The sequence below is a fragment of the Carya illinoinensis genome, chromosome 11 (genome assembly GCF_018687715.1).
Source record: "Carya illinoinensis cultivar Pawnee chromosome 11, C.illinoinensisPawnee_v1, whole genome shotgun sequence".
Taxonomy (NCBI): domain Eukaryota; kingdom Viridiplantae; phylum Streptophyta; class Magnoliopsida; order Fagales; family Juglandaceae; genus Carya; species Carya illinoinensis.
The window spans coordinates 24,612,056-24,627,079 of NC_056762.1; the positions used below are offsets into that span (position 1 = coordinate 24,612,056).

General features: G+C 36.2%; 1 protein-coding gene across 1 annotated transcript; it reads right to left on the bottom strand.

The window, feature by feature from the left end:
• Positions 1-2,726: 2,726 nt before the first annotated feature.
• Positions 2,727-4,879, bottom strand: LOC122281966 (expansin-like B1). Its single transcript, XM_043093858.1, has 4 exons — positions 4,564-4,879; positions 4,220-4,326; positions 3,470-3,787; positions 2,727-3,204 (listed from the first exon to the last, which is right to left on the bottom strand). Exons 1-4 carry the CDS (start codon positions 4,715-4,717, stop codon positions 3,016-3,018), a joined length of 768 nt encoding a protein of 255 aa, XP_042949792.1. The 5' UTR covers positions 4,718-4,879; the 3' UTR covers positions 2,727-3,015.
• Between the last annotated feature and the right edge of the window lie 10,145 nt (positions 4,880-15,024).

Sequence of the window (15,024 nt, forward strand, 5' to 3'; positions counted from 1 at the left end):
TACCGTCCTCCTCTCAAATACACCCTGTTTTCCACGTTTCCTGCTTGAAGAAGAAACTTGGAGATCGGATTCAGCTGCTTGCTACACTCCCACCCACCAACAGCGAAGGCGAGGTGATACCCGAACCGGAAATGGTGCGTGACCGACGCATGAGGCAGCAAGGGGGATGGGCTTTGACTGAAGTGCTAATTAAATGGGTAGGGTTGTCGGAAGAGGAAAATTCATGGGAAAATCTATGGAAGCTTAGGGCTTTGTATCCACACCTTGTGGACAAGGTCTTATAAGGGGGAGAGAATGTTATGATGCTGCATAGTGGAGACCTAGAAGATGAAGATGGAAGAGTTAGGTTTCAGGAGAAATGACACAGTAGTGGCATATGGCAAAGTGAAGAGGGTTCGGGCTTGAGTTATGTCTTCAGCAGATGCACCAAAACGATGCAGCTTCGGCAAGCTTTAAGGGCCAATACGACATCACTTTAGTAATTAGGAGAAACGATGTAGCTTATAGTAGTGGGAGGGTTCAATTGTAATAAATCGTTTAGTACAAAATGGTGGGCTTTGGGCACTATGTCTAGAACCTAGTAAACAAGGACTTGCATGTAATTTCCGTGGAGTCAGTTAAGTATCACGCCAGAATGAGGAGGATCCATTCCGGAGCTTTTTACCTATTATCTGAGTAGTTTTTATGGAGGAATTGGGGACCTCGAATACCCCAAAGCGTATGAACATTTGAGGTATTTTCATCAATTTCCTACTGTCATTCTATTGTTCTTGCATGCTATATCTTATACAATCTGGAAATTCAAGGGAACGTAACAAATTCTAGGTAAAGATTTCATGCGGCGATCCTCATGATTTTAATTTGTGTATGGCTGAGATGTCATGTTTGTAGTGGCTGCTGTTAAATGGCTTAAAATAGCCTTACTGCTCCGAAGAGGAGCTGTACAATAAAACTGAATCAAGTGGTTTTATAAAACCATCTTATTATTTATAAAATTTTGATTTATCTCATTCTACCAACAAGCCCTTAGGTGTAAACAATTTGACCAAATATTCCAACTTGCTCTCAAGAAATGATGCAATTGGAGCACTCAAAAGTATTGTTTGCGTCATGGTTTAGGACTCCAATGGCCACCAACTCACAATGTCCTGTTGGTTGCTAAGCCTCATCGACACTTTTTATCAAGAATAATATTAGATTAGTTATGACTCTGCAACCCGCTCTGGTCCATACGGGTTTATGCCCGACCTGACCTGAAAGCATGTCTTCAAGGAACTAAATTGACCCGATCCGACCCAAACAAAATGAAACCAGGTCGGACCCGTACAACCCGAGAAAAAGAAGAAAAAAAAAGCCCTGCTTTCTGCACATCAATTTACAAAAGCTCTATGATTGAATCTTAGATCTACCATCATCTTCAATCTCAAGAAAATACCCAAAAAAGTTACTTGTAGAAAACAAAATCGTTTCACACATGCTTCTGCACCACTGCCATCACTCACACATCCACAAATCCAATGTAAACCACTCAACCCAGCCACCACAGGAAGCAAGCACCCACGTTCTCGATTTTATGCATGAAAACAGAGTATTTATGGTGCTCTCAACTGTTTCTCAATAGTGGCCTAGGACATCACTGCCTCCATCTGTAGAAGGGTCGTTGAGTAGCAACTCGCCACCCCCAGTTGTCGCACTGTGAGTTCTCTGCTTCCTCTCAACACCGTTTTCTCTCACTCTCCATTCCCCTCTCTCTCTCTCTCTCTCTCTCTCTCTCTCTCTCTCTCTCTCTCTCTCTCTCTCTCTCTCTCTCTCTCTCTCTCTCTCTCTCTCGACTACTACATCGTAACACCATGCTCTATGTCTCTCTGTACTCTGCACCCAACGCCAGGTTCCATCGTAGACTCGCAGTTCCAAAACAAACCCAAGCGTAGGAAATCCATAAGCTTCAGATCCTTCACCTTCTTTATCTCATGCCGATCTATAAGCAACTGATTGTTGTTTGCAGAAGTGTATGTCAAAAACTAAACTATGAATCGAAAGGAGAAAATGGGGGCAGGGGCTAGGGTTCGGTGTTGAAGGGAAAGTGAAGAAAAATAGAGGGTTCAAAGGGATGGCCCAACGTTCATCGGGTCTGATTGATTCAAAATCGAGGTTTGATGTAAACTGACTTTTTCGGATTGGATCTACACGAGTTGCACAGGTTGATCGGCCCATCGGGGCTTTTGCTCAGGCCTATCTGAAACTATATATATTGGAATCAGAGACAGGTTATTCTACAATGAATTGCACATTAATTATTTGTGGCTTTGATTCCCCCAATATGGAAATGCATCCCGTTATTCGTAATTATAGATAAACTATTGACTTCATTCGTATATGAGTTTGTCCAATCTTTTGAGCTCTTTTTGTGTAGTTGGATGTAGTCCTCCCAGTAGGCATGCATGCATACAACCCAAAATAGGGAAAAGTTTCTCAAAAAAGGATTTTTGTTTGGTATGCTTAATTTTTTGTTTTGATTAAAAAAGTTTTACATGACTTCACAATATTTTTGATGGGATAAGATTTAACTTATAAGAAAAATTTATGAGTTTAAATATTGCCAATCAAGTCATACTAAATCAATAATTGGAATGATGTTACACTCATTTGAAAAATTAAAAACACATACAATATTCATGTGAAGAGCAAAAGCCAAAATCCAAAGGAAAGATCAGTTATAAGGACGATTATTTGTAACTCCACTCCTTATATTATTCATACTCATGATCTCTGATCACTAACCCCAAAGTACAACATTAACCTGGCCTATTATTTATATTGCAACATGACCAAGAGCACTTCTGCTGATCACAAAGCATACAATACAATACTATATACAATACCATACCATACAATACCCTACTAAGTAGAGATAAACTTATAATAATCAAGTACATAGCAACCCGTACAATGATCAAACTTATATCTAATAAAACATCTAAATATTATTAAAATTGAAATAGCTTTCTAATTAATTTAGAGTTGAACATCTGAGTCATAAGCATCCCCAGCGTTCCACAAAGCCGGCAAATCATTTTTGGATTCAACCCATGTGCTGCCACTGACTTGAAACCTTAATTTTATTGAACCACTTGGTACTTGATTAGACATGTCCCACACTGCCCCGTAGGCCCTACGCATGCCCAGCCATTGTTTGCAATTCTCCTGCATGCACCATCAAATGAACAAAGAGGCCAGCCCATTCATCAGTTTATAACATTAATGATCATCATATGATTTGCTCAATACATATCTTTTAATAAAAATATTTGTGCAAATTTAGAACGTGCAAGTTCCGATATAAACTCTTTAATAAACAAGTAAAAGTCATTAATTTTTTTTTTTTATTTTTTAGGCTTGCTCCAAACACTCAAAGGCTTAGAGTTTCATAAATTCATATAGTATTACTCAAATAATTATATGAATGTACCTGATACAATTCGACAGCTGTGATGTCATTTATCCCCTCTGCATATAGAACCACTAAAGCTAGATAATTAGGATATTTGCTATGCTCGTGCACCTTGAACATAACATTGTAACCAGGGTAGTGGCATGGGACCCTTCGGTATTCAACGTCGATCACGCCACGAGCAAGCAACTCCTTGGACCCCTTGCGACCAGGGCGTGCCAATTTTGTGTAGGCTCGGGTGCTAAGTATGAAGTCAGTTTTGTCACCTTCACCGTAGTCTGTCACCACCACGGTCACTGAATCCTCATTGCAATATTGTGATGATAGGCACCTAACCTGAAGAGTCATCATCAACAAAACCACTAATCATACATGCTATTATATTATTATTTTGGAGACCAAGTAAAGCAAACTATATAGGTTACTTTTTTATTAGTACTGCTATCTAACACAATCATTGTCCTTGAGCTTGATATGATAGGAAGAGTGTTTCAAGTTAAAGAAAGCTCAAATAAGTTGAGGTAGACCATGCTAGCTAGCTAGTGTGCTATGCTTTATTCATAACACTTATCCACTTAATTATTCATGCAATACCATACATTATATTATTGATAAGTTTAGTGAATACGTAAAATATTACTTATTATAGGACACATTATATTTATTAAGAAGTCAAAATATTAATATTTTCCTCAATAAGTTGATGTGGCAAGCTTCTGCTTTAGTAATCTATGTGATGTCTCAAAAAAAAAAGGCTTGTAATTTTACTCGATAGCATGCACCACAACCAGTCCCATTCCTATATAACTTCGAGACTCCAGTCACGCTACCATCATTGACGGTCCTTCCGAATTCTCCGTACCCACAAGCTCCACCTATATGATCACCATTTCATGAGCTCAACTATACAAAGATGATATATAAACCGAATAAGTTTTACACATTGCTCATTATTGGTAGTAATTAGTATTTAGTAGAGAAAGAAAGTTGTTCAAAATAGTTGAGCAAATAATTCTTTCAGCATGCATGCACATAATAACTTGTAATGCATAGTTATGAATAACTCCAAATAGGTAGCCAAATAATATCTAAAAGTGTATATGCAGACGTACTTGGAGTCCCATAGCTGTCAGGACTACGGTAGTAGGTTGCTCTTGATGAGTAAGTAAAAATGTCTTGAGAGGCATATAGAGTAGGCAAGAGCAGTACCATGCAGATCACACAAAGAATACCAGTTTGGTTTTCATGAAGTACTGCAAGCCCCATATCTTCTTAATGGCAAGATTTCTTGATAAAAAATCAAAACTCTAATTAAGAAGCTTGCAGACAGAGTTGTAGAAGAAAATGGACGAGGAGGCTAATTAGAACTGGGAAGTAATGAAAACGTAGTCCAGCATTTATAGATGAGGATCGGGATGGCTGCCTTTAAGGAAAGGTCATGTGATGAGGTGAGAGATAGGCACATTTTTGTCCCATTTAGGGAGAAGGGAATTATATTTATGCTTACTACACCCAACAAAAAGGCACTATTGAGCTAGCGATTGGTTTATTATTATATTTGTATTATTAATGTCAAATGTAAGTAGTTGGTGCTAATTAAAAAATATATCTATAATTAATTTTAAGAAAAAATTTAATAATTAAAAAATATATTTATATTATTTTGACTCAAATATACATAATCTACTATGAGAGTTTTTTTTAAATGAGAGACAATCTCTAAAACATCGGATTTTGCATTTGCATATAGAGAAACTAATGCTTTATAGCAATCTTAATTCTCAATGGATTATCATTTTAAAGCAAATCCAAGTTTTAGCTTTTGTGACATGAAAATGTCTTTGCCTATTCTATTCACATCTAATCCCGACATTAGATTATCTTTTTATTTTTCATATAATAAAAAATAATATTTATAATTTATTTATTTTTATCATTTTTTACAATTCTATTAATTATATATTAATTAATAATCATATTATACTTAAATATATGGTTAATCATATTCTACCAAGAAAAGAAATGCAATGCAGAGTGTGAAATAAAAGTATACTTAAAATCTACAGTAAAGAGCAAAGATATTTTTATTTTCAATTACTGTAGCATAAATTAATTATACATACATGTTACATAGTCCATTGAGATATTTCCTCTAATGCTCTTAATATTGAGTACCTCTCGAGACCATTTCTGGAATACTTGAGACCATTTCTGGAATAAAAAAAATCAATGTGCGCATGTTTATCTGTTATGCTATTAAATTAATAGAAGGATATGTTTTGGAAGTCACTGCCAACTTTTCTTTGTCTTTTACCTCTTGGAAGCCTTGACCGTGTTTACCCACATTATCTAGCAACAGTCCCGGCATCATCATTATAAATGACGAAGGACATTGAAATTTCTACATATTTGAGGTAGTGGGATTTGGGAATCTACGGGAGAACTCGGAAACATGCTATCAGAAGCTCAAGCAAGCTTCATTGAATAGACATTGTAAATATTTCTATTAAGTTTTGTCGGAAGTTGCCCAACTTCTACACTAACATGCGCATATTGAATCAATAAATTTTTTATTGTTATTTTTCAGTTTGATTCAAATAATAGAACTTTAACAAAACATGTCGGTAAATGATTTTTTGTCACATATTTGATAAAATAAAACGAACAGAAAAAGATAAATGAAAAGAGAGTAGTTTTTGCTATCATTTTTAAATATTAAAAAAGAATCATAATATCAATAAAAAAATACTTATTTAATCACTAAATAATAAAGAAATAAATAAAAAGAAATTTCGACAGAAATGATCAGACCATTATCGAAATCCTTAGTATTTCTCATTTGAATAACATTAGCTAGGCTAGCCATCTCATCTCTCTTCATAGCATAGACCTGTAACGTTTCTACTGAAAATATTTGGATTGGTTTATTGAATAAGAAGTCAGAAACTATATTATATTCAAACAAACGGTTTGAGTTATCTTTCATCCTCTTGGTCACATCGCACTACTGCACGCGTAACTTACCCTCTTGGTGTCAAGATTTGGATTGATTTGGATAGGGTTTGCGGTTTAGGCAGAGTTAGGATTTGTTTTGAAATATATTTCATTTCAAAATTCTCATCTCATCTCTTATCTAAACATAATTTAAATATAAATAATTTTAAATTAATCATTATAATTTTTTTAAACTTTTAAATAAAAAATAATTCAATTTTTTAAATTTATTTTAAAAAAATAATATTATAAAATAATATTTTAATTTTATAATATTTTTATTCAATATTTTCTCTCTTTACTTAAAATCTAAAAAATTATTCAACTCAAATTATTTAATTATAATTCATAAATTATTTTATTACTATTCATAAAATTTTCTTCTTATTTTATTTTTACATACGAGCATAAGTTGAAAAAAATTTCGATCAAATATCCTTACATCCGTACATCCCAACTTTTTTTTTTTTTTTTTCTAATCAACTAGCCTCCGTATATCCAACTTGCTCTCAAGAAATGATGAAATTGTAGCACTCATAAGTATCGTTTGCGTCATGGTTGAGGACTCGAATGGACACCAACTCACCATGTCCTTGGTTGCTTAGCCTCACCGACACGTTTTGTTAAGAATAATACTATAGTTATGAATTACGTAAATATAATATATTTATTTTGAAAAATAATAAGATTAATTATTAAAAAATTAATTTTTTATATAAATATTATATTTTTTTTTAATTTTTAAAAAGTGTATACAATATTTAGACATTTTATAATTACAAATATTATTTCTTTATTATTAAAACTCATGTCACAATTCCAATTTCACACTTTTTCCATATTATATGGAAGAAGAAATATAATTAAAAAGTCTATGTGCAGTCACTTTTATATATTCTTTATATATTCTATTAATGTGATTAGCTATATTATTTTTTTAATTTAAAATAATTATTTTGACTAATTATATCAGTGAACTGTATAAAGAGTACGCAAGAAATGACTTGTTGTAGCAGAACTCAAAAATAAAAGATAAAAACAAAACATAAGTAAAGACAAAAATATTCAAGTCAAACTACCTTATTATTATTTAATAATTATCTTATTATTATTCATAAAATTCTTATCCTATCTCACTATCCAAACGAGCTGGTCAACAATTAGGTAATGAATTGATTTCAGATGATCTATGAATTGTACTGAGAAAGTGGTAAAAAATAATAATAAAATATTAAATAATAGTAGAATATGAATTTAACTTTTTAGGGGCGGCCGGTAATTCGGGTTTGAACTTTTGACGCGTCCAGCTCCAACCAAAATAACAAAGACATCATTTTTTATGGAGTTTGGGTCGGCACACGTGGAGGATAATACCAATTGTATACAATGTATTGAAAAGGAGTTTTGCTACGTATAATTAAAGTTACGTATTAATCTGTGTATTAATATTGATTTATTCATATTCAAAATTTAAATTAACATTATTTTTAATAAAATTTACTTTTTGACCAATCACATTAGATTGATCTACATATTAGTGCGTAGTTGTATTTGTAACTAGATTTTTCCATTAAAGAAAGATACACAAACCCAAATGTACGCTCACAATTGGGGTAGGTAAGTCTCGATCTTAACTGTCCATTTCATAGTTTTTCAAACACTAATCTGAAAAGAAAAAATATATTTGCAACCGTGAATTGTATTATGATCACGTACTCTCTTTGAAAAAAGTGAATAAAATATGAGAGCTATATGAAAAAATTTAATTTTTTTAATAGTGAACCATATTCTTTTTCAAAGTAATTACGTAACTTTTACATACTTTACAATTGTATATAGAATTATCATTTGAAAATACCACAGAGAAAGATAGAGGAATCCTCTTCCTATCTCAAATTTTGTCAATTTCAATCACACCTATTGATAAGAGTGAAAACTGAAGGTCTCAGTGCAGTTTGGATCCAAAACCAAAACCTCATTGATAACGAAATTATGAGATTATCTCGAGCGAAAGCGGCTGGTGAAGGGAAAGAAAATCGTTGACGTCAATCTCGATTTTCTACCAGTTAGTTCACTGGCATCATCAGTGGCAGGATGAGAGAGAGAGAGAGAGAGAGAGAGAGGAATGAGAATAGAGAAACTTACGGATTCACATAGATTCACAAATACAAACACCATTGACGGTCGTAAATTCAAACACAGATTCACGAAGAGGAACTCGCGGACTCATAGAAGAATAGAGAGAGAGACTCGTAGACTCAAATGCAATCATCATGGACTCACAGTCATAGACTCGTAGCCGTGTTTTGTGTGTGTGTGTGAGAGAGAGAGAGAGAGAGAGAGAGAGGAGTGAGAAAGTGAGAGAAATGAGATCGAGAGGGAGAAAAATAGGAGGTGAGGGGTTTAATTGAACCCTAATTCCAAACAACGTCATTTGGTTTATTAAACCAAACAGTGGCGTTTAATCTTCTAAGTTTTTTTTTTATTTTTTTATTTTTCAAATGGTATGAGTAAAACGACAACAAATAGGGACTGAATTGGCTTATGTCAGTTTCTTTGAATTGCCACTACCTCCCGGCCAGTTCTCCACTAGTTCAAGTCAGTTCCCATCAATGCCAACCTGTACTCTTGGTTCCTGTACACCCCTACCTACTGATATAATATATTTCAGGTGACTTCATATTGTAGAATTTCCTAAAAATAAATACTCTAACCACAAATGGATTAAATAAAAATAATCTCACAAATTGATATGGCTTAATGTGGTTCATCAAATTGTAAAGTTACTTTTATTGTAAAACAGATTTAACAAATTAGATGAAGTCACGTCAATTTATGAAATTATTTTGTGCAATTCTTTTATAGATGTAGCAATACGTCTTCCTAAATAGTGTCATCAACAAATGTAACTAATGATGAGGAAAATGTGCTACATAGCAAAGGAAGCACAATAAAATATGTGTGTGTTTAAATAGAAGGCCAAAAATGACAAATTACATATTGGTTAAGTAGATATGTAGATATTTATTATTATGCATCTTTTTGAAACATGCGTAACCGAAACTCTTTTGTCGCTTTCTCTAGGGCATCCGCCATGGTTGAGCCCATGGCCCCACTGGCAACCAAAGATCCAAAGGGACACTGCCTTTATTCTAATATCGTTTTGGAGGCCCCCAAACCTACTCTAGAAGTTGAAATCAAGATGAGATAGCCCTATTTTTCTAAAGGTGAGATGGTTTTTCACTTCAACCATGAGGAGATTGCCAGATCAGCGGCTCCTTTGCGATATACCGTGGTTTTGAAATTCCTACATAATCGGCCATCATTGGATCATATTCGTTGCTTCATCAAGCGTAGATGGGGCTTACAGAACCAGCCTATGGTAGGAGGTATGCATACTCCGTCGTTGGTGATGGTTAGAATGATTTATGAGGAGGATTATTGCACTGCTTTTCAATGGGGTGTCGTATCATACTTTTCAATGGATGCCATTATATGATGAGCAAAAAAAGCCAACCTTGGTTCCTGTTTGAATGTTTCTTCCTGGCCTACCCCTCAATTTCTACCACACTTCAATGCTTAAGATTTTTGTCTGAGGAATCAGACAATTTTTGAAGCGGGACAATGCAATAGCATGTGTCTCTAGGTAGAGGGAGCCTAAATCTGTGTTGATATGGATATATCCAAGCCTTTGCGGCATGGTTTTTGGATTGGCAACCCAAGAGATCCTAATAGTCGTTATCAAGAGGTCATTTTTGAAACCCTATCGGCTTTTTGCAATGATTGTCATGTTCAAGGGTGTTTGGTTCATACTTGCCCTTAGAGAGGATTCAAAGAGTCTGGAATGGAGTGTGAGGTAATGAAGAAGAACTGGCGCTAGGTTAATAAAACAAATGACAATTCTATGGAAGAGAATGCAAGGAAGGATAGGAAGAAGAGACAGGAACTCAAGATGAAACAAATTCTCCAGTATCAGGCCCAGTTCTTATCTTCAAAGGATGTTATCTATGCAAATATGTTGGGAAGTATAGTGGGAGCTAAGGAATTTAATGAAGGAATTAGTTTGGAGAACAATTTGCAAGAGGCTCCTATGAACAGGATAGTAATGAAAAAGGAATATCCCACGAAGGAAGATGTGGCTTATCAATGGCTGGAGGATCCACTCAACTCCCCTTGGAGTGCTTTGAAACTAGTTGATGAATTAATGGAGTACGAACTTAGGGTGGTGACTCAGTGGGCGGTAGATGAAATGTTCAAGGTAGAGAAAAATAAAACCCCTAATGTGGAGTTGGTTACCTCGGATACTGAAAATCATGAAGATGTAGAAGAATACTCACATAATAGGTATGAGTCTGATCCATAATTGTCCCGATCAGTCCAAGATTTGTTAGAACAAGAGTGGAGGAACGATGGGGTGACCCGATGTGTCACCACTAGGTCCAAGAAAAAATGTGTTTAATGATGATTGACATACTCACTTGGAATTTTAGGGGGTTATGTACATCTCGAAGTCATTTACATAGAATTATGATTCAAATAAAGCCTAGGGTGGTGGCGATTTTGGAACCTTTCCTAGAGGAAAACAAGATGCAACGATTGTCTCAGATTTTGAGGCTTCCTCACTTCTGCTCCAATGCTCAGGAGGGTGGCAGAGTTTGGCTTTTCTGGGATTCAGATTTTCAGTTTAATCTGGTGTTGGTGTCGAACCAGTTATCAAGCTGGTTTTCTTCTAGAAATATAAAAGTTCTAGTTTCTTTTATCTATGCGAGTTGTTTTCAGTAACAAAGGTGAGGTCTGTGGGATGAGCTATTGGCTTTGAATCTAGGGAGTCGTCATTGGTTTCTTTCTGGGGACTTTAACATTATTAGATAGAATGCTGAGAAAATTGGTGGGGTACACCATTCAAATTCTGCAAAGCAGGAATTTAACCAATTTATTGAAGATGGAGGCCTTTAAGAACCCCCTTTCGATGGCTCTAAATATTCGTGGTGCAATGGTCAACAAGGAAGAAGGCGCATTTGGGCGAGATTAGATCGAATTTTGATTAGTTGGCAGTTTCTTCAACAGTTCCACAGGGGGTCAAACTCACTGATATGGCTCGCACTTCATCTTATCATAGCCCTATGTTGGTTAATCTGTTCCGCTCTAATCCTTTGCATGGACCAAAACTGTTCCATTTCCAACGCATGTGGATCTCTCATTAGGATTTTCTTAAGCTAGTTAAAAATGTTTGGGATGAAGAGGTCATGGGTTACGCGTTGGTAAAGTTCACGACTAGATTGAAGAAGCTTAAATGGGCCTTAAAAGAGTAGAATGTTGCTACTTTTGGTTAAGTTAAGAGGGAACTGACCAATCTGGAAGATTAGATTATTGATCTTGAGCATGAAGTGGCAGATCAATTCAATCAGGATGCGAAGCCAAAGCTTTTGGAGCCAAAGGCAAAGCATTAAATTTGGTTGAATAGGGAAGAGGTTCTATGGAAACATTAATCTCGTGTTAAATGGTTGGCAGAAGGGGATGCAGATACCAAATTTTTTCACATGCAGGCTCTTCAAAAAATAGAAATTCCATTACTAAAATGTAGTTAGGAGATGGAACAGTTTTAGATTCCTTTGAAGTGGTGCATGAAGGTGCTATTGTTTATCTCAAGGATCTCTTGACCAAGGAAGTGACACAAAAAAAAAATTCAATGCTAGAGGTGATTCCAATGATTATGGAGGCAGACAATATGGCTCTTTGTGAGCCCCCAGTTTGGATGAGGTCCATGTACCTTTGATGTCTATCCCAAAAGACAATTGTCCAGGCCCAGATGGCTTCCTGGGAGTTTCTTTAAAGCAATTTGGGATATTATATAGAGAGATCTTTGGCAGGCTGCCACAGAATGTTTTGAGGAAGTTTCTTTGCCGACCTTCTATGGGGCCACAAATCTAGTTCTTATTCCAAAAAATGAGGAATCGGATAGCTTCTTGAAATTTAGACTGATTAGTCTATGTTGTGTGGCCTATATAATTTTTTCGAAAATCATAGTTAATCAGTTGGCTTCTCTATTGGAAAAAGTGATTTTGCCAAACCAGTAAGCTTTCTTGAGTAACAGGAGTATTTTTTAAAACATCTCCATTGCTTATGAATGGTTTTCAGTATCAATAAGAAGGTGTGGGGTGGCAATGTGATGTGTAAGATTAACATGGCTAAGACCTACGATCGAGTGGATTGGAGTTATCTCCGAGATGTATTGTGGAGATTTGGTTCCTCGCCTAGATGGTGCAATCTCATTTATAAATTGTATCTCACATCCTTCTTTCACAATGATGCTTAATGACATTCCGAAAGGTTTCTTCAAGGCATGTAGAGGCCTCTGCCAGAGAGACCCTCTCTCCCCTTTGCTCTTCATCTTATTGGAGGACTTTCTTTCTTGGCTGCTAGACAAACAGTTTGCAAAAGGTAAAACAAAACATTCTTATATTGGCCTAGATTGTCCAAAGCATTCTTTACTGTATGTAGATGATCTCTTAATTTTACACTAATGGGTGTAAGTGCTAGATGGGAAAGTTAGTGAAGACTTAAAGAATTTATGAGGTAGTTTTAGGAGAGTAGATCAGTGTGGACAAATCGACCTTATATTTTTCAAAGTCAGTGGCTTTTTCTCACAAACACAGTCTGCTGCAAGTAACAAGTTTCATAGAGGATTATTTCCCTTGCACTTATCTGGGAGTTCCTCTCCACTCAGGGAGGGTGACAACTAAGCTTTTTGATCCGTTTCTTGATAAAATATGGAAGAAACTAGCAGGTTGGAAGCAGAATTATTCTATTAAAACACGTCCTCAATAGCAATCCTATCCATATGCTTTAGGTTCTAAGAGTCCCAATTGCGGTTCTTTGTGACATCCAATGAATTTTTTTGGAGTTCCTTTGGGGATTGAAAGACGGAAAGAAGAAGAAGGAGTGGATTTCTTGACGTGGGGTGAGTTCTCCGAAGGTGGAGGGAGGTTTGGGCCTTGGACTTTTATCGGAGGTACAAACATATTTGCTTATGAAATTTTTTTGGAACCTCATTGTTGGTAAATCCTTTTGGGCAAGGTTCTTCAAGGCCCAATAAGGAGATATTGTTGTGCTTTCTGCACAGGGCCATAGCTCGTTTTTTTGCGAAATGTTGTGAAAGTCATGCCTATAGTTGTTCGAAATGGGCTATGGAAGATCAAAAGTGGTGAGGTTAATTTATGGTTTGATCCTTGGTTGTCGACGGGTACATTAGCGAACCAAGTGACAAGCATTCAAAATCCACTTCTTCAGGTTCGAGTTGTATTGCATTTGGAAGGCTAGGATATCAATTTTCTCTCTCAACTAGTGAGCGAGGAGACAAAGCTTATAATTTTAAGATCTAATATCCAGCTTCGCACAGGGAAAGATCTATTTCTTTGGACACCAAACCAAGACGGGAAGTTCACCATGAAGAGCGCTTGGCAAGAAGTCAAGACTTCAAATGCCAAGATTACCTTGGACAAAATGGACATGGTATTGTGGTCTTCCAAAAAAGATATCCTTTGTGGCCTGGCATTTATGGAATCTTGCTTTACCAACTGATGAAAATGTAATGAAATTAGGCATTCCGTTGGAATCTCGGTGTGCTTGCAGTGAAAAAATGAGGAAGATTGAATCAACAGAGCATATCTTTGCATTTGGTGATGTTGCAGAATATGTGTGGAGTTCTTTTTCAATATGGTTGAATATTCCATACATGAAAGGGCAAAGATTATTTGATAGGATAGCCTTATGGTGGTCATGGGCCAAGGGTACTACACATGTTGGGATCATTCGGGGGATCCTCCCCTCCATTATTATATGGGCTTTGTGGAAATGGCGTTGTCAAGCTTGTATGGAGGATATCATGATGTCAATAGAGCAACTTACTGGTTCAGTTCTTACTGAAGTTCGTGATGATGAAACCATGTAAGGGCATGTCAAGTTCCTCCAAGGATCAGGACATTTTACAAAACTTGAGATGTTCAATTATCCCACCTTGCCTCAATAAGCCAAGTGCCTATGCTTGGTACCCACTGCTGATTGGCCACTTGAAGCTCAATGTTGATGGTTGTGCACTTGGTAACCCAGGGCCTCTTTTTTTTTTCGGGGGGGGGGGGGGGGGGGGGGGTGGTGGGGAATTCATTTGCAAGATTATAACACACAGTCCAACATCATTACAGAGTGGAATTCATTTGCAAGATTATAACACACAGTCCAACATCACTACAGAGTTATGGGCTTTGAGAAATGGATTACATGTTTGTCGTGACATGGGCCAAAATGGCATTAAAGTGGAAACCGATTGCTTGATGGTGGTCCATTGGCTCCGAATGGGTAAGTGCACTATGTGGCACCTATGGGATTACTGGGAGGAAGTCCTACAGTTGATGGAGACTATCCAAGCTAAAATTTATCGTGTCTTTCGGGAGAGGAATATGGCAGTGGATTACCTAGCTAAGGAAGGGGCTAGGGGCTCATAATAGATGGCATTTGCTGGACTCACAAAATACTTTGCCTCAACTTCTTCAAGGTCTGATAAGGCTAGATAGATGTTCTCT